This window comes from Dermacentor variabilis, chromosome 5 (genome assembly GCF_050947875.1).
Source record: "Dermacentor variabilis isolate Ectoservices chromosome 5, ASM5094787v1, whole genome shotgun sequence".
NCBI classification, from domain to species: Eukaryota; Metazoa; Arthropoda; class Arachnida; order Ixodida; family Ixodidae; genus Dermacentor; species Dermacentor variabilis.
This window is the reverse complement of record NC_134572.1, coordinates 193,604,019-193,629,673: the sequence shown is the minus strand read 5'-3', so window position 1 is coordinate 193,629,673 and position 25,655 is coordinate 193,604,019. Positions and strand designations below refer to the sequence as shown.

Genomic DNA, 25,655 nt, shown 5'->3' with positions numbered 1-25,655 from the left:
ATTCAGATCTACAACAGCCAATAGGAGCGTGCCCTGTGCCGCACGTGACTGCTACACCCAATCGCAATGCCTCCTTTGTCTTTTTTTCGCTTGCGTTTGCTGGTTTATTTTTTGGTGGAGAAATGCATTGCTCCCGCTTCCTTTAGCTCCGATCTCTCCTCTTTACGATGATACCAAGATGGCGGCGCTGCGTCAATGGATAGCCGGGCTGTCCGCGGTGCCACGGGGCCTTCTGAAACCCGACTTTATCGAAATTTTTTATGATAGTACTCAACGAAAGTGCTGTTTTCTCTATTTTTACCGCATATTTTGTTATAATATTTCACCACGAGGTAAATAAAGGTCCATGGATCGCGAAAAAAAAAATCAAGAAAGTATAAAATTTTGACAATTTCACCACTTCAATTGTTGCGTCCTCCTTAAGTGTCAAGAGCCAACAGAGAGCAGGATGATCCATGGTAACAGTGAAATGTCGACCCTATAAGTACGGCCAGAATTTGCTCACTGTCCATACAAGTGCGAGGCACCCATGCTCTGCAATGGAGTAATTGCGTTCAGCATGTGAAAGCAGGCGACTTTCCGTACGGAATAACTTTGTCATGTCTACGTTGACACTGAGCTAAAACTGCACCAATTCCATAGCCACTAACATCTGTGCGGACCTCAATTGGGGCAGATGCGTCGAAGTGAGCAAGAATTGGCGGATTAGTGAGCAGAGTGATAAGGTGTTGGAAGGTAGCAGCTTGGTCAGGACCCCATGAAAAAGGGGCCTTCAGAAGTTCAGTCAGAGGCCGAGCAATGTATGCACCATTTCTAACAAATTGATGGAAATAAGAGCATAAGCCTACAAAGCTGTGGATGACTTTGGCACAGGTTGGCACGGGAAAATCGAGAACAGCACAGACTTTTGCTGGATTGGGGTGAACGCCAGATGAGTCAACGAGATGACCGAGGATGGCAATTTGGCGGCGACCAAAATGACACGTCGAAGAATTTAATTGTAGCCCAGCAGCACGGAAGACGGAAAGAATAGACGAAAGGCTTTCAAAGTGTGTCGTGAAGGTTGGCAAGAACACGATGACGTTGTCGAGATAACAAAGGCATATAGACCACTTAAAGCTGTTCAAGAGCGTGCACATTTTGCGCGCAAAGGTGGCTGGAGCGTTGCACAAGCTGAATGGCATGACTCGAAACTTATAAAGGCCATCTGGCATAACAAATATGGTCTTCTCCATGTCCATGTCATTGACGGCTATCTGCCAGTAACTGGAGCACAGGTCTATCGATGAAAAGTATGTTGCACCGTGTAGGCAATCCAATGCATCGTCTATGCGTGGCAGTGGATAGCCATCCTTCTTTGTTATCTTGTTTAGATGGCGATAATCTATGCAGAATCGCCAGGTATGGTCCTTCTTTCTTTACCAAGACAACAGGAGAAGCCCATGGGCTCGATGATGGTTTAATAATGCCCTTGGTAAGCATCTTATCAACTTCCTGTTGTATTACTCGGCGCTCTGCCTGTGACACGCGATAGGGCCATCTATGAATAGGCGGTGCATCACGGTATGTATGCGATGCTGAACTAGGGATGTTTGTCCCAAAGGCTGACCGTCATGGTCAAAAATGCCGGAATAAAATGTGAGCAGATGACAAAGATCATCGGTTTGTGTAGGGGTAAGGGCTAGGGGTAGGGCTATCATTTGGTAATGTTGTCGTGCACTGGGGGTGACGTGGCAGAATGAGAATTGCAGGCAGCGGAAGAGTTGAAGGAAGACGGAAAAGGCACCAGGGAAGAAAGGTCGTACTCAAGCGACGGCACTGACACAGGGAGTGACGACATATTCACCATCCGGTACACAGGGGTTGGGCTCAGCAGTGATACAGTTCAGTGCCTATGGAGATAGACGAACAAAGTCGGCGCAACAGAGCTGGATCGGTATGGCGTCGGTAAGGTCGGTAACATCATGGAAATCAAGTTTGACTACACCAGCCAGCACCAGCAATTGAGAACACAAAAAGTGACCCAATAGAGTTACGCTCATCTTTTACCGGTTCATACGTTCCCAGACAAATCGCAACAAATGATTGAGGACCTTAACAGAGAGTGTGAGAGTGGGGTTGAAGATTAATATGAAGAAGACAAAGATAATGACAGGCAAGGGAACAAGAGTTCAAGGTCGCCAGTCAGCCTCTAGAGTCTGTGAAGGTGTATGTTTACCTAGGTCAATTAATCACAGGGAATTCATAGAAGAATAAGAATGGGTTGGATTGCATGCGGCAGACATTGTCAGCTCCTGACTGGAAGCTTACCATTATCATTGAAAAGGAAGGTGTACAATCAGTGCATTTTATCATTGCTGACATATTGGGCAGAGACTTGGAGACTGACAAAGAAGCTTGAGAACAAGTTAAGGACCACGCAAAGAGCGATGGAACGAAGATTGCTAGGCATAATGTTAAGAGACAGAAAGACAGCGGTTTGGGTCAGAGAGCAAACGGGTATAGCCGGTATTCTAATTGACATTAGGAGAAAAAAAATGTAGCTGGGCAGGTCATGTAATGCACCGTTTAGATAACCGTTGGACTAATAGGGCTACAGAATGGGTACCAAGAGAAGAGAAACACAGTCGAGGATGGCAGAAGACAAAGTGGAGCCACGAAATTAGGAAATTCGCGGGCGCTAGTTGGAATCGGTTGGCGGAGCTCAGGGGTAGTTGGAGATCGCAGGGAGAGGCATCTGTCCTGCAGTGGACATAAAGCAGGGTGATGATGATGATGATGACAATTATGATGTTCCCAGAAAACACGATTTTTCGGCACCAACGTTCAGTACCTCGCCAAACTGCGATCGGACAATACGTTTTCCGGCCGCTAGATTCTGTGTAAACAAGAAAATGCACAGGGCTCGCGTAATCTAGAACAGTATATAGCTGCAGCTTCACTGCAATACTCGCCCACACGTTCCATGTGAAAACCCCGGCGTGCGCTCAGTTTCTCATTTTGATACCAGCAAATCTTCTCCGGGGTCGTTTGCACACGGCATTCCCAGCTATCACTAGTCCTATTGCGATAAGCATTTTCACCTATCTGTTTCACAGTGCGTGGGCTATCCGAAGCATAGCTCACGCTTTTAGTAGGCGATAACCGAAACGCACCGCCGTCCCCTGCTCCAGAATGCAAACGTATATGCTTTGCGGCCACTAGATCCCGTGTGAACAAGAAAAGGCATCAGGCGCACACAGTTTATTCTTCTACCAGCAAATCTCCGCCCTGGTCATCGCACGCCGCATTCAGTGCTATCACCACCAATTAAACCTATTAAGATAGCGATTAGCATCTTCACCTTCACATGGTGCATATTGTCATTGGGAGCATCCTTCACGCTTTTAGTAGGCGATAATCCAAATATGCCACTGTTCCCTGCTGCAGGCGGTGCGATGTGGACATCACGTTTCGCTTCGGTGGCATCTGGCGTCGCTTACCAGCTCAATTTCATTTCAGTTTCCTGTCCCCTTAAAACACCACGTAATAGAAAAACAATGAAATGCATCCCGGCCGCTGGAGCGGCACCAGCTCGTCATTTGTAGGTGTCTCATGCCCCAACAATCCGCGTGTTGCTTCGCATTATGTAGGTGTCAACGATAGTTCAGTCTGTCAAATTTTTTAGTTTTTTCAGATCATACGTTTTCCGGTTAGTACGTTTTTTCTTCCAGTTTTTCTCAAAATGTATGAACGAGGTTCTAGTGTATATGGGTTTTCTTGCGTAATAGATTTACTTTGAAGTAGTACTCTTTATGTCCTCATTCTTTCTGTTGTCAGTATTTTATTTACCCTTTACCTGGCATAATGGCTTGTTGCTGAGCTGACTTATCATTTTCTACTGATGATTTCTCTCTTCAAATCGCTTGTATTCTTCTGATGTGATGTAGCCTGTCCTGCTTGGGCTAATGACCAATTCTTAGCCTGCAATATTCTTAAATGCTATATTTATTTATCTATTTCTGTTACACTTAAGGCCAGGGGGCATTGCGGAGGGGTGTGGTATCAACAGTTTCAAAAGGTTACAAGAATGCAGTATGTTACAATAAAAAAGAAGAAATAATCATTGCTGATATTATACAGTGTTAGCTGAGGTACAAGTGAAAGGAACATAAAGTCAGGTTAGGAAAACTAGATAGTAATAATGTTTGGTGAGTACAAAATAGCTGCTACTTATACAATATTAGCTAGTGCTAGTTTAAAGGCATTGTTATCTGTAATAGTAACGATGTCTGGCGAAAGGTGGTTCCATTCCTGTGATGTTCGCGGAATAAATGACTGAAAAACACTTTTGGTGTGACACGCACGATACAAACCCTACTTTGACGGAATGGTCAACGCGATGAGAGACATAGATTGGTGGCATAATTAAATCATTTCGTAGCACAGGGTGATAGTATAATTTATGAAATAGAGCTAGTCGGGATATTTTTCGGCGAGAAGCCAATGGCGGTACGTTCAGGTTAGTTTTCATAGTGCTTATGCTTGCAGTTCTATTATAGGTAGAAAGAATGAAACGAACCGAATTATTCTGAACAAGTTCAAGAAAATTAATTAGGTTAACTTGGCATGAATCCCAAACAACCGATGCATATTCTAATTTCAGGTGTACAGTCGAACCCATCTATATCGCACCTGTTTCCATCGAATTATTCTATACATTGAACAATTTCTGGGCACGGTATAGTTACAATGAGTATATATAGCAAAAATTACGCTTACATCGAACAAAAATAGCAGCGACTCCCGATATATAGAACGTCGAGCGGCGGAAAAGTGCCCCCAGAAGTTGGCTGTCCCTCGCGGTTGCGGGGAAACTCAACGGCGTGGCTCCATCCAACCACTATCCCTACGGTGACCGCGCTGCTTCGGACGAGCCGTCGACACCCCCCTGCAAAAAATTATCCTGGCCTGCCCGCAGCGCTTGCTCAGACAGCCAATAAGAGGCTCTTGTGCCCTCGTCATGCAAAATGGCGAAAGTGCGAGTTGTTTCGGTGCTTTTCTGGTCCATTGTGCATGCGTCTTGTGGGCCTTCTCCTGCAGTGTTGCTGTGATGAAGCGGTAGAATTTGCCTTTTTTTGTGAAGCTCGCAATCATAAATCGGGTCGAACGCGGTGAGAAGTCGGATGTGTCCCCGCAGCATGAATGATTCCGAGGAACACTCTCAGTACGATCTTGAAGAATAAGGGGGAAATTAGGGCTAAAGCGGCCAAACTCTCACCCCAATGCCCGTGGCGTCCGACGCGTATGCACGGCCATGTACGAGTGGTTCATCCGAAATTGATTCAGTCGTGCCGGCTTCCGCATGCTCGGTGATGACTGTAAATTCCGATGAATGCGACGCAGCCGTTGCCGGTGTTGGCGAAATTTGGAGCTAGCTGTCAGAATTTCTGGAAGCTGTTGATGAATCAACAGTGGACGACTTTGTGAGTGCAAATGATGGTGTCGCAACCACAGGAAAGCTCTAAAATGAAGGCTACATTGCTGACATCATACCGGGCTCAAGTTAAAGTGGGTACAATGAGGAAAGCAACGACGGTCCTTTGCCTACATTCTCCGGAGTGATTGTTGCGCTCGCACTTGTCCGGTGCTTCTGTGCGAATGCGGAAGGTTGCGGCCTCAGCTGCTCCCGACTCCTTAGACAATGTGGAGAAGTGCATGCATCGCAGGCAGCGTAATTGCCCAAGCAGAAAGAAATGCAGGTTTATTTCATGCAAAACTAAGCTAGTTTCATCAATAAAGTGATTTTATAAATGGTATGTGCTTTTATGACATCCAGTTATTCAGCAGGCTTGTATCGAATTATGCTCTATATCGAACTGATAGGCGTTTTTTGCGAGTTCGATATAGCCGGGTTCGGGTTCGAGTGTATGAGGGTCGTATACAGCAGTAGTTTTAAAGTTGGCAGAGCGGAATGAAAATTTCAGCGCAAGTAAGTAAGGTCCGGTTGGCATTGTTAATTATGTAATTAGTATGAACAGCCCATGACAGGTTAGTCGTAATATGAACTCCAAGGTACTTATAATTTTCAGCGGATTCAAGGGCAATGTTATCCAGGTAATACACAGGTGAGGCATGAGCCGCTTGAGATATTCTTATTACTTTGCATTTGTTAATATTAAGTTTCATTGGCCATTTCTTACACCTGCTAGAAATAATGTTTAGATCGGCCTGCAGTGCAGTGATGTCATCGGAGTTGCCTATTTGCGAAAAACAGCGCAATCACCGGCAAAAAGATGAATATTTGAGTATATTTTGGAAGGAAGATCGTTAATATAGATAAAAGAGGACCTAGTACAGAACCTTGTGGTACACCTGAGCATACTTTAGTGAAGGCAGAGTTATGGTCGTTAGGACTGACGAACTGAGAATGATTGTTTAAAAAGCATTCTATCCATTTTAAGAGGTTACAGTCAAGATTAAGAACGCTTAGTTTGTAGAGTAATAGCTTGTGACATACCTTATCAAATGCTTTAGAGAAATCTAGGAAAATGCAGTCGGCAAATGAGGATTGATCTAGAATGCATTGTAACTTGTGCATAAATAAGATGAGCTGTGTTTCGCACGAATAAGTTCTCTGGAAACCATGCTGCGCTGACGTGAAAAATGAATTAGCTTCGAAAAATGAACCAGATGACTATATATGATGTGCTCCAGCATTTTGCAACAGATGCTGGTGAGAGATATTGGTCCATAAATAGCGGGAGAAAATTTGGCACCTGATTTGTGGATGGGAACCACGTTCCCAGTTTTCCATTCTACAGGCAAAGTAGATGCGTCCAGTGATTGTTCAAAAAGTTTGGCTAATATGATGGAACTGTAGGTAGATGTGTACTTCACAAATATAGTACTATAATATAGGTACTCTTCACAATAGTACCTATATTACCGCAACCTGGGGCAGTCTGATATTTTAAATTATCAATGAGTCGTGCAACACCAGATGTATCAATGACGATGAATATGAATACGGAATAAAGTATGTAACCTCTCTGAAATTTGTACGAGAATAAAATGTTCCACAACCTTCTCTGTTGGAATCAAAATGCCACTTACTGTATAAGCAACTTGCCCAAGTGTACATGTCAGTCTGTTCCTGGAGCATGCTACGTAAAATGTGTTTGTTGTGGGACATGATTTCCAACACAAAATGGTGCAGGGTTGGCCGCATCCGAGGACCCCTCATGGACTCCAGCCAGCTGGACCAGCCTGAGACTCCTCCAAGGCCTGTGCTGCCTCGCCCGGGTATGTCTTCAGGCATTGTGCACTTGTTAGTGGGTGTTTAGTTTGCCTTGGCATTGTTACGTGGCTGTGCCACAAAGGGCACAGCACAGACCATTGTTCTTGCAGGCCTGAAGGGGCACACAGATGCCCTGAAGTGTAGGCAGTACATCATCATCATGCTGCTCATAATTAGGAGCTGACTTGAATTGGAGTATGTTTACTTCAGCGAGATCTGCGCTTTTATACATCTAAATATAGCTCCAGATATATAGTCTAACCTCAATATAATGAACTCAGATATAACAGATTATTGCATATAAGGACGCAAATTTAAAATATTTTTCGCAGATATCAGCATAAAATATACATAATCCAAAGTTCGACAAAACTCGTCAGGCGAGAGGGATACATTGTCTAAATGAAACAGGCACTTGCCTAAAGTTTGAAAGGAAATAAAACTTATTCGTAATTTATTTTTATACATCAGGCGAGGGCCTGTTTTATTTCCACAAAATAGACATAAGCTTATAATGAACACAGGACGTAATGAAGGCATCTTTGTGTCACATGTCACTTCATTATAATGAAGTTTGACTGTACCTGCACTTGTCAAGGTTTATCACATAGATTCAAGTCATATCAGAGGAGAAGCTGCCTCTCATCGTCATCAGCCTGCTTATGTAAGCTGTGTGACAAAGGGCTGTCCCAATGATCTTCAGTTATCTATGTCTTGCACGAGCCAACAGATTCCTGCAAGTTTCCTAATCTCATCACACTGCCTGCCACACTTTCCTTGGCACCCATTCTGTTCCAGGCCACCATCTTTACATGACCTGGCCAACGTCACATCTTGCAGTGCCAGTAGAGTGGTGGTGCACCCAAAATGGCATGACTAACTGGCAGTGTCACGTGCCACCAGATTTCGGCCCAGTTGGCATGAAATGATTGGTAAATCTTTGTTGTCAGCTAAAAAGGGTTTGTTGTATACCTTGATAGAAATGTTTTACTTGTTCAGTGTTGTGGCTAGGCTCTGTTGTGCCACATTACAGTGATACATGACACAGCAGAGCACAGCCACAATACTCAAAACATGAAAAGTACATTTTAGGTGCATGGATGTTCACGGTAATTTGAGGGAAATTACAATGACTTTGTGACATCTGTTGGTAACTTGTCTTTATAATGTTTGACTGTGCAACAAAGATGTCACAGTTGTGTCACAGGAACTCTGACACACGTAAGATTAGAGTATCTGCACCTTGTCTTCAGCAGTACACTAGATCAGGATGGCCTTGAAGGCCCAGCATGGCTTCCACTTCAATGGTGCAAAGCTTGGGTGGCTTCAGCAGTAACCTCTTGCCAAAAGAATGGGAAATTGTGCAAGTCTGTAGGCAATCTGTCCTCATCATCGGTGGCTCCAACAACCACTCTTACCCTCAGAGAAGATGATACAATTTCAGACCACCAACTGTTGCCCTAGAATAGTGAAATGTCCAGTGTGTGCAACATAATCACAAAGTCTCAACGCAGTTGGCTTGGAACTCGGTTCACTTAATTATCAGCACCCATCAGCCCTTTGCCACAGTCTCACCTAACGTCCACCAGCATACCTTTTCTAAACGTCTTCTAGCTTCTTTGTCCTCATGGTGGCTCACGTCATCTTATTTAATTAATTAATTTATTTAAAATACTCTCAATGGCTGGTGACGTTACAGAGAGCAGTGGTGAATCATTATACAATGTTAGATATAGCACTCTGAAAGGATGAAAGAACTGGATTGCTGGTGACGGAGGCGGTGAGGTGGTTCCATTCAAATGCTGTCTTGGGCAGAAATGAATTGAAGAAAAGGTTTGTGCGGCAACTTGGTACTTGTATCTTGACGTTGTGGTTGATTCACGATGAACATGTAAGTATGTTATGCAGAGCAACACGGCACATATAAGATGGTATGACGTTCCCCGTTTCATTAAATAGTTGGATATCTTGTTTCGGTTTACCACTAACCACTTCCCAAAATTTACGTAGCTTATTTCGAAGCAGCGAAGGAAGAGTGCATGAAAAGAAATTTGCGCTTGTAAGTTCACGCTTGTAATCAGAGACGCAATTTTGATAAGCTGCCCAGCGCTCAGCTTTATCAATTGAACTGCTTTTCTGTAAATTCTTTTTTTTTTCTTGTTTCGTAGACGTCTGAGCAGTGGAGTGAACCCGTGCACCGAATCTTCCTTTACTTATTTGATGCATTGTTATGATGCACTGTTCACGAATATAGGTGCTTTATTACTAGCCCCGAATGGATCGCAAGGGTCATCGGCCTCGGATCCGACGGTGTGCGATCTAGGCATATACTGTTTCCCAGTGATTGCCAGCTTGCCTGGCCTGCTCGTTCGCTACCATCGGCGTCGATAAGTGACAGAAGTGGTCCGAGTTCGTGCATGCCACTGGACGCTTAGAATGGACCCTGTTGAAGAGCAACTAAATTTGCTGTTTTCATTTTGAGCGTGCCTGGTATAAACAAAACTCGCCGAGCTAAGAACAGTCCGATGATCTTCCACCAAGACTACGCACCCCCAAGCCTGATGCTGTGCGGGCTTTTACCCCGCGTTGCGTCCCGTTCCGGAATATGCTTCATTCACGAAGCGCCCTCGATAAATGGTTCGTACTACAGTAAATCCTCGTTAAACCGTACCCGCTTAAACAGTACTTTCATTTTAAAAGTAGTAAAGTCAAATTCCCAACTCAGGAGCCATTGAACATAATGCGTTTTGTATCTGCATAAACCGTACCAGCTTATTGCATACATATCGGTTAACATGTAGTGTTTCCACTTTTCGTTGCGCAATCACGGCAGTACGCCGTCCTCATTGGGCAGCCCGTCAGAACAACAAGCCTTAGAGATCGGAACAATGGCCTCCAAGCGCCCTGTGAATTTGAGCATGATGCCACGTCAACATCAACATCATTTTGGCACTGTGCAAGCTAAGGTTACTAGGCTATGTTCAGTTTTCAAACTACTGTGACTGCGTGGACCCACCACCGATCCTCACATCTCGTGGCCCTGCTGTTGCTTTTTGCTTGGTCAGCACAGTGCGGATGGGGCGGCGAAGTTCTGTCCACTGGTGTTTACATGTTTTGGCTTTTGTATACGTGAGGGTTTTGCTGCAGTCTTGGTGCTTTTTGTGACACCTTTGTGCTGCGTGCATTTTGCAGAGTTTATGGTCTATATCATCCAATTTTATTTGGTGACGTGAATGCATATTCACGCTCCGATCCTGCAGCGAGAACCTGCATTCAATGTGCAAATCTGCTCGCAGGCGAGCAAAGCTCACGTAGGTTTTAAGATTTCACTTGTGAATGTGGTGCTGTGATGAAAGAAATAGTGCTAGCTTGTTTTTTTTTTTTTTTTGTTTCATCTCGAAATGAAGTACTGAGAGTGTGTATACACAGGGTGTCTCAGCTAACTTTAGTCAGAGTTTAAAAATATGCAAATGCTTGTTTGTCGATGCTTGGAGATACTCATATTATTACTTTTTTCGTTCCACCTACCGTATTTACTCGAATCTAGGCCGACCCCAATTCTAAGCCGACCCCCTAAAGTCCGAAGCCAACAACAAAAAAATATATTACCTCGAATGTAGGCCAAACAAAAAAAGCAAGGACAGCATTCACAAAATACAAACAGCAATTATTGAATATGAATGTGCTGAGCTCATTCAACGTCGTCATCGCTGCTAGACTCGTCGCTGTGTTCCTTGTCACTGTCACCTTCAAATAGTGCACTATCTTCGGTACCGTCAAGCGCATTAGATATGCTGCACTTTTTAAAGGCGCGCACGATCAAAGTACCTGGGATGTCATCCCACGCTACAGCTGCCCAGCCCGCCAGCTGCGATAGCGATGCACGTTTGATGCAGCCTGTTGCCGTTAGCACGTGGTCTTCGTCAGTCAACCAGTCCGTGTAATATTTCCGCAGACGATCCTTGAAAGGTTTGTTGATGCAGACATCAAGTGGCTACAACTGGCCCGTCGTGCCGCCCGGTATGACAGCGAGGTCCGTGTTCGCTTGGGCGAGCGCAGCCTTCACGTTGTCGGTCAAGTGCCCACGGTAAGAGTCGACTGCTTCTCGTAGCCCGCAGAGTGCACCTTCACCTCCTTGGCACACTTTTCATTCACGGTGCATGCCACTGGCATATAAAAATACACAGCCGTCTGGTCGGCGTTGTCGATTTGCCCAAGGTTGTAGCCTGCGGCTTCTCTCTTTTGCAGCACGTAGGGCTGAAAAGCTATCAGCTTTTTTTCGAAATCGCTTGGCAGCTTATGGGTGATTGAAGTGCGACGTTGGAGGCTGAAGCCGAAGTGCTTCACGAGTTTCGAAGGTCCGCTAGGGGAGCATTCAGCGCTGGTGCCACGGGACCACGGGACCAACTGGGACCAAAAAATAAGGAAGCTCTGGTGAAAGCAGTGGAAAAAACTTTAAAAGATAGACGAATACCAGACAGTTAGCGACAAAGTAGAATGAATTTAATTTATAAAGGTAAGGTGGAGAAAGACAGAATTCACTCATATAGACCATTTACCATTACATCAGTAATATACAGGCTAGCAATGCAGGCAATCAAATTAAAGCTTCAAGCATGGGCAGAGAATAATGGCATTTTGGGAGAGCTTCAGAATGGCTTTAGAATAGGTAGGCGTTTGGATGATAACTTGTTTGTTCTTACTCAGTGTCTTGAAATATCAAAAGCAGAAAGCAGACCGTTGTATGTGGCCTTTTTGGACATAACAGGAGCCTACGACAACGTAGATCGGAACATATTGTGGGATATTCTGGAACGGGAAGGCTTAGGTAACGATTGTCTACAGCTTTTGAGAGAGATTTACCTAGAAAATACCGTTTGCGTTGAATGGGAAGGGATGAGGAGCGCGGAGAAAGTTCATATCAACAAGGGACTGAGGCAGGGGTGCCCTTTATCCCCGCTTCTGTTTATGATGTACTACATGGTGAGGATGGAGAGGGCGCTAGAAGGAAGTAATATCGGGTTTAATCTCTCATACAAACAGGCAGGTACAGTAATAGAGCAGCAACTCCCAGGTTTATTTTATGCGGACGACATTGTGTTGCTCGCTAACAAGCAAAGCGATTTGCAACGTCTGGCTAATATCTGTAGACAGGAAGGCAACAATTTAGGTTTGAAATTTAGTGTTAGAAAATCAGGTGTTATGGTATTCAATGGAAACAGTGAACAGACAGTGGAGTTACAGGGCCAAGAAATACCTCGGGTAACAGAATATAAATACCTTGGTATATGAATAAACGAAGGCAATGGATATATGGAAACACAGGAAAAAACCATAACAGCCAAGGGGAAGAGAAATGCAGCCATAGTGGAAGCACAGAGCACTATGGGGATACAATAGGTACGAGGTCCTCCGAGGTATGTGGAAAGGTGTAATGGTTCCGGGACTTACTTTTGGAAATGCGGTTGTTTGCTTTAAATAAGGGGTACAATCAGGACTCGACGGGAACCAAAGGTCAGTGGGTCGCCTCGCATTGGGCGCTCACGGGAAGACTACAAATGAAGCTGTGCAGGGTGATATGGGCTGGACTAGTTTTGAAGTGAGGGAAGCTCGCAATAAAATTGAGTATGAAGAACGGCTGAGGAATATGGAAGAAAGTAAATGGGCTGGGAGAGTGTTCAGGTATCTGTACAGGCAAAACATTGATTCACAGTGAAGGAAAAGAACTAGGAAGCTTACAAGCAAGTATGCGGCCTGTGGGGTGGGCAACACAGCTACAAAGAAGGTCAAGCGGAAAGTCAGAGAGGCTGAAATAATCTCATGGGTGGCGGCAATGGGGGAAAAAAAAAACCTGCCATGAGTAACTACTTAAGAGGAAAAAACGAAATCAGGAAAGAAACCATTTATGATAACTCAAACGGAAGCTCATTACTTTTCGAAGCGAGATCGGGATGCCTTAGAACACGCACCTATAAAGTGAGATATAAGAAGGAAGAAGAAGCATGTGCTTGCTGCGGTAAAGCTAGAGAAACGACGGAGCATATCTTATTGGAATGTGAAGACGTCTACCCAGCGGTCGATTTAGGCACCACTGGCCTCCTTGGAGCCCTTAGGTTCAGCGGGAGCAGTGGTAAAGCAAACAGGTCCGCAATAGACATTAGTAAGAGGAGATTGGAGGATTGGTGGAAGAAAAGTAGGGAAATGACAAAAGACGGAGATGTACAAAAGCACAGTTCGCAATAGGGGATCAGAAAATTTGGACGTGGTAGTTCATAGTGGTTTTTTTTTCTTTTTTCATTAGTTAACCTAGGTAGAATATTAGGCAGCATAGTAGCAAGAGCTTGGTGGCGCAACCCACCGCCCCGTTCCAAAGGGGACACTCATAACATCCATCCATCCGTTCACGCGGGCAAACCGAAGTGAAGAAACGGGAGCGCACGTTACTCGACTGAATAAATCGAAGCCTCTCTCTTGGCGTCCGGGGGCAGCTGCTTTTATACTCTCGGAGTCGAGGGCAAGAAGGAACGCCTCGATAGGGGCGCACGTGACGGCGGCGCGCGGACACGTTGTGACAAGAAGTGACACATCCGCCGGGCCGGCGCCGGTCAGACCTCCTCGCTTCACAGTTGGGGAGCTCCTCTCCCCGGCTGCCGTGCTTTGGCAAGCGTGGGCACCAACATGCACACACACTCACACACACACACGAAGACACGTGGCATTGAAACATGCCTGGACGCGCTTGGCGGGAGGCGTTGCGGCAGCGCTGAACTGGCCAAAATGTCTGCCGCTTTGAACGAAGCCCCGGCGTCCGTTGCATCCGCGCCGGCTATACCGCACGTCGGAGGCGAAACGTAACACGCCCGTCATCAGGCGGCCTCGATTGTACTTTCGGTTGCCACGAAGGAGGCATTAATCAATTTGCACGATCTTCCCGGGGCCGCCGAGTGGGGGTCGCGCTAGCAGCTCGTCCCGCACGACCTCACGAACTATCACGGGCATTCGCACGCAAAAAATAGAAAGTTATTGGCAGAAAGTGCAGCGCCACCTCCTCTCCGCCGGCTGCAGGGTAACTGCACCGCTGCTGGAGTCGCACCTCACATGGCTGTGGTGGGAGTCAATTAATGGCCACACGCGCTGCAAAGACTCCTTTCTGCGTTTGTTAGAAGCGATCGCTCGGCGCTACCCAGTATGAAAGTACATGACAAAGTAAAGGAAAACAAAGCGCAGTTTTCTGACCCTTTGCTTTTGTATGAATGTTTCCCAGCATTGCTGCACGCTTACATACACGGTACGCCCGCGGCGCAGCACTTCCTAATATATAAGCGCGAGCAGCGAGCGATGTGTTCAAAGACCAGTGCAAAAAAGCAGGCGCACACTAAGTCTGCGCCTGCACCAAGCCGCGTCGACAAGCGATCGTATAAAAGCCTAGTCCGAAAACCAGACAGACACCAATCTGCGCTCGAAAAAGCGACTGTATAAAAGCCTAGTGCAGAAGCCAGGCGCACATCAATCTGCGCTTGGAAAAACGCGTAGCAAGCCGTGCTAATCCAATCCAGAAGCCAGAGGAGGGGGGCGAGTAATCTGTGACACCAAGCTCAGTGTTGCCCTTTAGGTTGCCTCATCTATAACGAACGTCTTTCAGCCCGGCTGGCTTTGAAATCCTTTGGTGTTAGGCCTCGCTCCCTCGAAAGTTGCCTAGCTTTCGCTTGGAGCACTTCTGTTGTCACTGGAAGGGCAGCTGCTCTCTGTGTACAAAGTCAGCCAAAACTGTCTCCACTTCGTGGTGGCGGCCTTTCTTTGGTGCGCTAATCCTTGTTGCGGCGCACGCAAAAAGCTGCTGCTCCAACGACGGACGTTTTTCTCGTCGACGCCGAAGTCCCGCCTGGCTTGAAGGTTCGACGAGGCCTCTGCGGCTAACACAACTTTTCACTTGAAAGCGGAACTGTAGTGGCATCTCCTGCTTGGTGCCATCGCGATAACACCACGCCGCACACCGATACAGCCGACACGACACAGGTCAAAATGGCGACCTCACTTATGTACGGTTGGCTACTGGTACGGCTAGTAGCGGCTGCGATACTGACTTTTCTAGATGGTGCTAGCTGTGCACCATATTTAGCAGTTTCAATGAAAAAGTGGCGTGTTTTTTAAAATCCTCAAATCTAAGCGGACCCTAGAATTTGGAATATGATTATTTGAAAAAAACTATCGGCCTAGATTCGAATAAATACGGTACTTGCACATTGCCAGTCATACCTTTTCGCCCTCTCTCGATCTGTTGCTTTCTTTCTGTATACAGGTGGGGAGATGGTAGGGATGTACGCGTGCATTTTGATGGCTCCCAGGGAGTGTCATCAGCACTGTGAGCACAGAAAGAACACATGCATTAGGCACCAATAAGCATGGCACTATACTAACGAAAAAGACCCTCTTCCCGTCTTCAGCAACGTGACCTAGCTTATAGCTCCTTATACCCTCTCAGCCTTAGGTTCAGGCAAATCACAAATTAAGATGTTTTTGGCAAACTGTACAGGCCTTTAATATATGGTGATTCGGAGATGCCTGTAACTTGCGCTGCCTATTTCTTGTCGCATAACATCACTACATGGCACGAAAAGAACTGCATTATTATATAGCTAATGCAATAACGTGGAAAGTTGGGCGAGTTGGTGATTAATAATCATACCATGTTGGTGAAGTAGCGCACTGACCAGAACAAAGCGAGTGTTACAAGCACAGCGAGTGTCATGTATTCTTGTGTGTGCGTCCGCTTTGTCCTGGTCAGGGCACTGCTTCACCAGAACACTAAAGTGCCAGAACACTTCCCAGAGTACACAATATCCTAGATCACAACAACCAAACACACATCTGCTCAAAATTAACAATTTGAGTACTACATAGGCGCATATTGCCTTATATCATGCTGCTGTAAATATTTAATTGTATATCACGCCTTATTCAATGCAGATGTTGGAGTCATTGCAACTAATTGCATTAGTCAGCAAGGTATCTTTTCACTGCTCATGAGAAATGGCTTGTACAGACTGCTCCGCAAAATGAACCAAGACCACGTTAACCAGGGATTAACCTGGGAGCCGCAGCATGAGCGCAAGCATTAGCAATACATGCCTCACCAAAGCAAATCAAGTTCCTCGTTGGTCGAGCAGCTCAAGTAAGCTCGCGCCGATGGCCAGCTACTACACGAAACGAAGATTTTTGGCAAGAAGAGTGAATCAAGAGGAATGTGCAAAGTGGTAATTACCTTAAAGCATGCTTGGATATTGTGAACTTAGAAAGCATGGCCAAACAACAAACATAACGCGCACGTCTCGTGCGGCTGCTTTCCGATCTGCCGCTTACGACGCATGCGATAACCACGGCTTGCTTAAATACGGACTGATACCACACAAAAGTAGCGCGTGGCCCCTTTCGTTACATGCACAAGTAGTAATTTAAGCTGCAGCATTTGGAAAAGGGAAATAATTATCTTGAGCTCATCCATGCCAATCGTGAGGGAAGGCGCAGTGCAATCAAATAAATTCGGTGGTTTTAAGTGCCAAAACTATGCCAGAACCACGAAATTATTATGAGGCACACTGTAATGGGGAGTCTCGGGAATAATTTTAACCTCCAGGGGTTCTTTAACGTGCACAAAAATCAAAGCACACGATAACAAGGGGATTCTTGCATTTCTCCCCTATCGAAATGCGGCCGCCGTGCCCGGGAATCGAGCTTGCGTCGTCGAGCTTAGCGGCAAACTCGCATGCATTTACCGCTAACAAACGGCAGATGTCACCACAATTCAACTACGCAACACGTCCAAACAAACAGCCGTGCGCTAAAAACATGCATATCACTATTCCGTTTTCACCAAGCGGCCATGATATTGCACGTGAATGCTAAAGTATGAGACTTACTTGACTCGGCGCACTGCAGTTATCCATGCTTGTCGTTTGACCTTCTCCTACCACTTCCCCGTAAATCTGTAGAGCTACACGGGCGGCGTTCGACCTTTCGTGTTTTCGAGGCTGCTGTGGCAATCAACAACACAGCAGTATTGCGTGCCACCTTTCTTCTTGCAAAAACATCCTCTTGTGCCACCTTTAGCCATCGTAAAAACAACGTGCACGAGCGCTCCTACCGTACAGAACATGGGCGTGCGCTAGCGCAGTGATGACCTTCGAAACTTCCACCCATCCTCTAGGAGAGCATTCAGCGCTGGTGCAACTTGGGCAAACTTTAGGTTGCCTCGTCTGTAACTGACGTCTTTCAGCCCTGCCAATCGGTTATCAGTTTCGTGCCCCTTTACCCTCTCCCTGCCGTCACGCCCTACCTATGAGTGTTGGCGTGTGGCTTCCAAGATCGCCCTCCCGTCCATCCTCGCAACTCCGCTCCCCTCTCCTCGCTCTTTCTTGCAACTCCCTCGTTTTCTCGGTGCGTGTACTACGGTGCCGGCTAAAGCTCATAAGTTTTGTTTTCTGGCCGTTACCACGAAGCAGGCCTCTCCACACTAGTATCCATGCTTCCTCGCTTCTGCGCTTCGTACAACCTAAAAAACAGGAGTCGGCAACCAAGGCACTCGGACCGTACAGGATTGTTACTCTGCCAGCCAATAACAGAAACAAACAAAATTGTCATGCGACCACTTCAACATTGCCTTACACTTGATATCTTCAGAGCGTCTGCTGTTCTTGAAGAGCCTTTTTATTGGCGGAAGCGATGAGCTGTGCAAGAGACATGGACAAAGTGTATGGAGCCTGAGCTTTTCACTCTTCAAAAGTCGACATCACAGTTAATTTTACTGCTGACTCCATTTTACTCATGAAACTTCATTGCCAACTGAAGTCAAGCTTGGCAATAAATAGTTGCAGTAGAGTAGGCGTTTTATTTTAGTTCAATAAAGAATTAGGCTTTCACCGTTCCACTATAATAGATGAGTGAAAACGTACAAAGTCACGCTCTTATAATCTTATTTTTGTGGTTACTGCCTTATTTAAGTAATAGGGAAAGTTTGAAGTACGAACTATTTGCAGCCTTGCAGAGGAACAGTGGCTGGTGGTTATGAGGACGTGGGTGGGGCTTCACTGCAGACTTGAGTTGTATCCGACCAGTGCCTCCTCCATTTTTCTGTGCCTGGGAAAAGGAGCGTAGAACAAAGGGAACTGGCCGTCGGCTCTAGTATGGCTTTTCGCCACCATGCGCCGCCACCAGAGTAGGATCATTGTCACTCATGGAAATGCAGGGCACAACTGTATTCACAGCTGTTAAATGGTTGAGCTGCTGACTGTATTCGCGTTGTTTCAAGTACAATCAAAGCTTTTGTAAACACGAACTCTGGGGCACTTGTCGCTCTGGGCAACCAGCCCATTTTAGAGGCAGGTGTTGTTCACGGCTATTGCTGTTCGCAACTGTGCGCACACCAGTTGAAATCCAATGTGTGGAAAATTGTTCTGTCACCGTTATGTTCACTTATCTGAAAGTTGATTTTTAGAAGCAGTGCTTGCCACCATATAATGAGAAAGCTTGGGTACTCAAATAGCCTCGGTGTGTGCTAACGTCTACTCGTGTAACAGACTGCACGCGGCCTGGGAGTTCATGTGCTAAATGGGACGTAATGTCGTTAGACTGCCTCTAAAGCAAAATCTGATGCCGCATTCCCTTCATGAAGTTTTTGAGAATTACATTTGTTGCCACCACAAGGAAGCCACAGCTGGTGCCAGAAAATGAGCAGCTGTCCCGTGTCATTTAGGAACTCAAAGCAGTTAAATCGTGATGGTGCAAAAACAAACAAAACAGTGCGTTCTGCCACGCACTTCCTGCAACACATGAAGCTCTGCAGAACCTGCATGTAGACATTACTCTGCAAATAGAGAGGTTCATGTTTTCAAGATCAATGAGTTGTGTGTCATGGCTTACATTGATTGGACTGTTTCAATGGTGGAAATAAAAGCATATATTGCAGAGGCAAACTACCACATGTCATTGATGTGTATGCCACTCTCACAGTTTCGCATACTTTTGTGAAAGGAGCTTTCTTACAAAATGTTTAACTGCGTCATGCCTATCAGTAACATTGAAGGCGTAGTTGCAGAGGGGCAGCCTCAGGAAACGAACCAATATGAGGTTCATGAGCTTAAGCCTGTGCTCGTTGCTGTCATTGCTCTTACACTTTAGCAACTTTGAAGCACAAAAAGCTGGGACAGCGTACTCCACTAAGGTAGTCAGTTCAGTGGCTTCTGCAAAGTCTGGTCCTCCTGCAAGGCACGGTCAGCGAAATCTCTTAAAGAGCCCAGGAAAAAGAGAAGTTGGTGCGACGGGTAGAGCAGCCCACCTCGACCTTGGCTCTGAGTGAATTGAAAGAGCAGCTGTTTGCTCACCGGCTTCGTACACGAAGTAACACAGTTCTTGCAGTCAATATGCTCGTCTATAACCCTTGCAATGTAGCCCCCCACATAGGTGGTAGCTGAAATCTGTAGCGATGACAGCTGCTGTGGCAAAATTGTGGTATTAAGTCTCTGCAACGTCAATCTTCCTCTCTAGAGCTGCAGCACTGCTTGCATAGTTGACATCAGGGGAGGCATTGGAGCTGAAGCACTAGCTGGTTGTGCAGAGGAAATTGTATCATCTAGTATGTGTCCCGACATTGCACCACATTCTTTGTGGGCAATATTGGAGGCTGCGTTGGACACAGCAATACCGGTCTTTAGTAGCTTTTCGAGACCTGACAGTGCAGCCTGAACGTCCAACATGTCGTTGCACCTGGATGACATTCACAAACTTCCAAAGAACGATTCAGTTGTATCGCTGTTGAATTTTCGAGTGAGCACTAAAGAAAACTTCTCTTCTGTCAACAGATATCTGACTCATGCCACTGTCGAATAGGTGGTTAACAGAATTGCTTCATATGTTTTGGCTGGGAGGAATTCACGGGCATGTCCAGATCTTTTCTTTAATGCCTCTAAGTACATAGGGAAAGTGACCTCAAGCCATTCAAGCCGCTGCTCAGCACTGTTGTCGAATCGACGGCCACCCAAAAAATTGTGGCATATGTGCTGTGTCATGTTGCTGACATCGTGAAGCACGAATCACCAATAAACGTTCTTCATGAACATAATTGTTGGGCCTGCGGCTGCAAATCACAGCGCACAAATGCGTCCAGCCTGATCCTTGAAATGTTCCAAGGCAGCGGTTACACTTGGAGATATGAGCTGGATGGCTCTTGCAACGTTCATCTTTTCTATGTTACTTTGATTAGAGAGGTTGGCTTCGATGAGCTCCTCCACCGTGTTGTGGGCGCCCATGCCTCTCTAATCAGAATGTGGCTCAGTCACACAGAACACAGGTGAGCCATCCTACGCAAGATAGGATGGCAGATCGAGCCAGTACCCATCAAGACGGCCCTTCCGGAAGACTGGAAGATGACCATCCAGACCAAACCCCTCCCCTGGAACATGACGCCGGTCAAGGACGATGAGAGGCGCACAGCGCGAGCCAAAGCCATAGCCCGGCAGCTGGAAGAGAACCCCAGGTTCCTCTATGCATACACCTCGCTCCAAAAACACAGTAACCGTGCAGCGGTGGTGGTTACGTCAAAAGAAAGGCTGATAGTCAGCACGTCCCTGAAGACAACATATCCCGCAGTTGCCGAAGAAGCGGCCATGGCCCTTGCACTCGCACAGCCGAACGTGGACACTGTAGTCACTTAATCAAAGACAGCCTACAGAAGCTTCCACAGGGGGGTAATCTCCTCCCCGGCCCGAGCCATTCTATCCAAGCACAAGCCTCCAGGAAGAGTCATAGAGCTCGTGTGGGTCCCAGCTCACTCGCAGGTAGCAGGCAACACCATCGCCGACTACCATGCCCGAGAAATGTCAATCCGGGCCGAGCACGAGCCGGAACAGCTGCCGCACCCGGTTACCAGCTTTCGGGACATTTCCCAGATGTACCGAGAGGAAAGGTGCAGACTGCCAGAACTCCACCCCAAACTCATCAGGCAACAACAGACGATCCTGCGTCAAGCGCAGGCAGGATCGCTTGCGCATTCCGTACTGATGAACCGCATGTACCCTGCGGAATGCGATATGCTCTGTCCTTTTTTGCAGAAGAGAAAAGGGCACCCTGCCGCACGTCTTGGCAGAGTGCACAGAACTCAAGACCCCCTTCCTCCCCTTCCCACCAACACCCCCAATCTCCAACTCCTTGAGCGATGGGAGACTTTGTTATCCAGCCCCGCCCTACCGATTCAGCGCGCACTGATGCACTTTAGCAGGGAATAAGTTTGGGCATGTTGTATGTCCCTGTGTCTTTCTTGCGCTATGTATCCCAGTTCGCACTGATGAACTGGGGCCAGGAGCTGCTAGGAACATATGGGCCTCGTAACTAGGGAACCCCGTCTGGTGCCTGCATGCACCATCGATTTATTTCGGGCCCAGTAAATGTTGCTTCATCATCATTCTATGTTACTTGGATAAACGTGCTTCCTGCTTAAAAAGCAAACAGGTTTTACAGACAAGCCTTTCTGCAGTTCATAGTATCTGTAAAGCAGAAATTTCATCTTTCGGGCCAAAGTCACGCGATAGAAACTGTGACCTCACATTCTTCAGCATGTGGCACAGATCAAAGCTAATGAAAATAATCCTGCTGTGGTCGCAGGGGTGTTCAATCTGGTAGGTAGGTAAGCAGGCCATTTTCAAGCAGTTTCATGCAATTCACGTTCACTTTATGATTGTCCGTGACAAGGCGAACAATCCTAAACCCACAAGCTTCCACCTTTTGCATGACGAAAATCAGCAACTTGTGGAGTTGGGGGCCAGTTAGCCCTTTTGTAAAATAGTAGCCAACTGAAATTCGAAACTTGTCGTCAGTCCACTGATGTCAAAGCACAGGAGTGAATTGGCTAAGGTCACCGTTTTGCTCTTCCAGTCCAATATCCACTTGCCCAACAAAGCAGTCACATTGCTTGTTGTATTGCAGCTTCTGCTTTACCCTCATCTCGTCAACGATGAGTGAGCAGACCTTTGATTGCGATTTGTCAAAGTTTTCGGCTTCACATATCAGCTGAGCTTCTACCAGTTTACCGAAGCCGGTCTCCCCACTTGTAGTTCCAATATAGTTGGTTATGGTCTTTCGGTCTGGAAGCTTCAAAAGCATCTCCCCTCGAATATGTTCGTAGGCTTTCGTTGATAAATGCCTCAGTACCACACAACGTCGAGTGGTTTCTTCAAACCAGGCAGGTCTTTTTTTCTTGTAATTGGTAATTTGGTGCACGAGAAACAATGCTGAAGCCTCTTTCTCTGCCGCTCTTTCTGTAATGTAGGAAATGTCTGCAGTCAAAGAATACTTCTGAAGTTTCTTGAGCTTCTCTTTGTACTCGTCAATAGTCTGCTGTAGTCTCAGTATCTGGCTCCTCAGATCTTTCTTTTCTCTTCCATTTGGCCTTTTCGGCATTGAGCAAAGCAGAGGCTGAATTGCTGTCAACCTGGGCACTTTTGTCACATGAGGCAGCCTGGTCAGCCATGTGCACGCATTCATTCTGGCACTGTACAGCATGATTGTCTCTTGTTTCGCAGGTAGTGCTTGTAGTGTCCATCGGCTCTGATTCTTCAGCTTCGGGACCTGATGTTGCCAGTGTTGCACGTGGCGGCGGTTGCGAGGCAGCGTGGTTACTGGTGCAATCATTCGTTGACTGCTCGTTCACAGCACGGTCACGTTGAGTGATACTTGCCATGCTTCATTTAATTGTTGCCTTCAGCTGCAAACGTGAAGGGTAGTCTGCAAAGGCTGACGGGACTGCATCCTTCTTGAGCCGCCATTCTTTTTCCTTCCATGAAGTCTTCTGTTCTGAAATGGTGGCTGCATACTCTAGTGTAGTTTGAAGCTGTGTTAGGCAACCAATTACCCTGCCTAATTACTGCAGGCCACCTCTCTCATATACCAGCGGCCGCTGGTATTTCGTTGCCCAAAAGTCTTTTTCTTTCCATTTGATTTGCACAATGGTGCGCAACAGTAAGACTTACTGAGGCATACGGAACACATGCTTGCAAAATCCTGAAAAAAGAACAGCGCGAATTCAAAGCTTCGCACTGTCAGCATGGCCGGACAGACTGCATGTGCAACACGTGCGTGCAAAAGCCTGAGGGAAAAAAAAAATTAATACTGTGAAATATGAATGCAAGTTTCGCACTGTCAGCGCAGCCGGACAGACTGCATGCGGAATATGTACCTGCAAAAGCCTGAGAAAAACAGGAATGCAATCAAACGCGGATGCAAACACGAATTCGTGAGCTTCGTACTGCACGTGGCTGGTCAGCACCGGCTTCCTCTATTCTATTCACACAGTGCCGCCATGCGGCAGCTGCAAGCGGCAGCAATGCGCGCGCCCGACAGCCTAGGGAGAGCGTTTTCTCAGGCACTGATCTGACTATAGTAGGGCCCGAGGATGGCGGACAGGAATGCCGTGTCTGCAGCGGTCACAAAATGAAAAGCACTGAACAAGGCAACGAAGCGAACAATTTTGAAGGAAGTTCTCAAGGCACTAAAAACTGCGAGTTGATGAAGAAGTACGACGTGCCTAAATCAACCATCTCGACGATTCTAAAGAACAAGGGAAAGTTCACTGGCTCTGCCCCGCCAACTCGACAAACAGAAAGCGCCTGCGGAAGGCCACCTACTTCTAGTTCTAGCAGGTGCTGGCCTATCGGTCATGCCTGGTTATTCTGGCCACCAATAGACGACGCCACAAGCTGACGTGCTTCTCCTTCGTGCCATTTGCTGGCGCTCTAAGCAGCCTCCGCAGAGCATGGGCCAAGCGCTCACGTGTACCCTTTCATAAAGGACCGCCCTGTGCCTGCGGGCTACAGGCACAGTACTAAGGTGTGGATGACGCTCAATTTATTCGCAAAGTGGCTGGGCGAGTTTAACGACGACATGCAGAGGCAAGGAAGGCGCGTGTTGCTCGTGCTCAACCTTGCCCAGCGCACAACGTGGGAATTTCTCTGACAGCAGTTACTCTGCTTTTCCTGCCGCCCAATACCACTTCAAAAGTGCAGCCGCTTGATTTGGGCATAATACGCGCATTTAAGGCATCCTATAAGCGCCACATTGTGGAGCGCTTGCTCATCGCTGTTGACCGCCCGGCCGCCAACTTACCGCTTCGAGTTTCACTGTATTCAGCCATTGAGATGGCGAAAGCGGCCTAGGCAGAGCTGATGGCCGCTTGCATTCAGAACTGTTTCCGCAAAGCCAGCTTCATCGACACAGTGCCTGAAGCCGAGCCTGATGCTTCCGAAGATGATAGGTCCGGCGGCGATTTGTGGCAGCACGTCGTCGACTCCGACATGGGGGGCTACGACACTGGTTGGGATGACTTTATTTCTGCTGATAAAGACGATGGTATTGCGGAACCGTGCATGGACAAGGACATCGTTTGCGAAGTGAGGTTGGAGAGCGACGCGGAGGAATTAGATGACGATGAAACTTCGGAGCCAGCACCCATAAGCGGGCCTGTAGCAATGGGCTACGTAGAGAGCCTCAGGCAACTTGTCTATGCCAAAGGCCTCGGCGAAGAGCACGCTTCTGCATTAAGTAAACAGGAGACCACCCTCGTCGGATCTGCACTGCAAAAACAGATGAGCATGATAAACTTCTTCGCAAAGAAATAAATTTTGTGTTTTGATTAGCCGCTTTTCTTTTTTTTTTCTTGAGCTGTCCACTTTTTACGAACTTAAGGGTATACCAAGCCGCGTAACGCTCAGATTTGTTATAAGCAGGCTCGACTTAGATGGATAGGCTCAACACCGCTGAAGTGGGCAAAGAATGCTATTTGCATTAAAATAAAACATAGAGCTTAAGAGAAATCGTACATACAGCGAGTACAAAGATGATCATCATCAGCTTATTTTATGTCCACTGCAGGACGAAGGCCTTTCCCTGCGATCTCCAATTACCCCCTGTCCTGTGCCAACTGATTCCAACTTGCGCCTGCAAATTTCCTGATTTCATCACCCCATCTAGTTTACTGCCGTCACTGACTGCACTTCCTTTCTCTTGGCACCCATTCTGTAACTGATATGTAGAGGTCGCCACAGTTCAGCCCCGTTTGTTAGGCTGCCACCAGACTGCGGCGCCACCCGTGACTTGTGTGTGCCTCTATATATGTTTGGGCCCAATAAAGGAGGGTTACTCCCTTTTCATCTCGGCAAGTGGCTGTACATGTCGGTCCGTCCCTGCGTGCCCGTGCCCCACGGCACTAACCACGCGACATTGTGTCAAAAGTGGCCGGATAATGACCCCCTGCCTTAGCCCTCACCTCATAGGAAAGCACCAGGATGTCCCTCGAGACCGGCGAGCCGCCGAAACTGTACGGCGTCAACTTCCA

The 25,655-nt window shown here is 46.8% G+C and overlaps 1 protein-coding gene across 3 annotated transcripts in view; it reads left to right on the top strand.

The window, feature by feature from the left end:
* The window catches only part of pyd (zonula occludens-like protein polychaetoid), a 468,585-nt gene that overhangs the window by 197,707 nt on the left and 245,223 nt on the right, over positions 1-25,655 (top strand). For all 3 annotated transcript variants that reach the window (XM_075693885.1, XM_075693886.1, XM_075693884.1), the window contains exon 8: positions 7,199-7,284. In XM_075693885.1, coding sequence (XP_075550000.1) covers positions 7,199-7,284 — 86 coding nt within the window. The remainder of the gene's footprint in view (positions 1-7,198; positions 7,285-25,655) is intronic.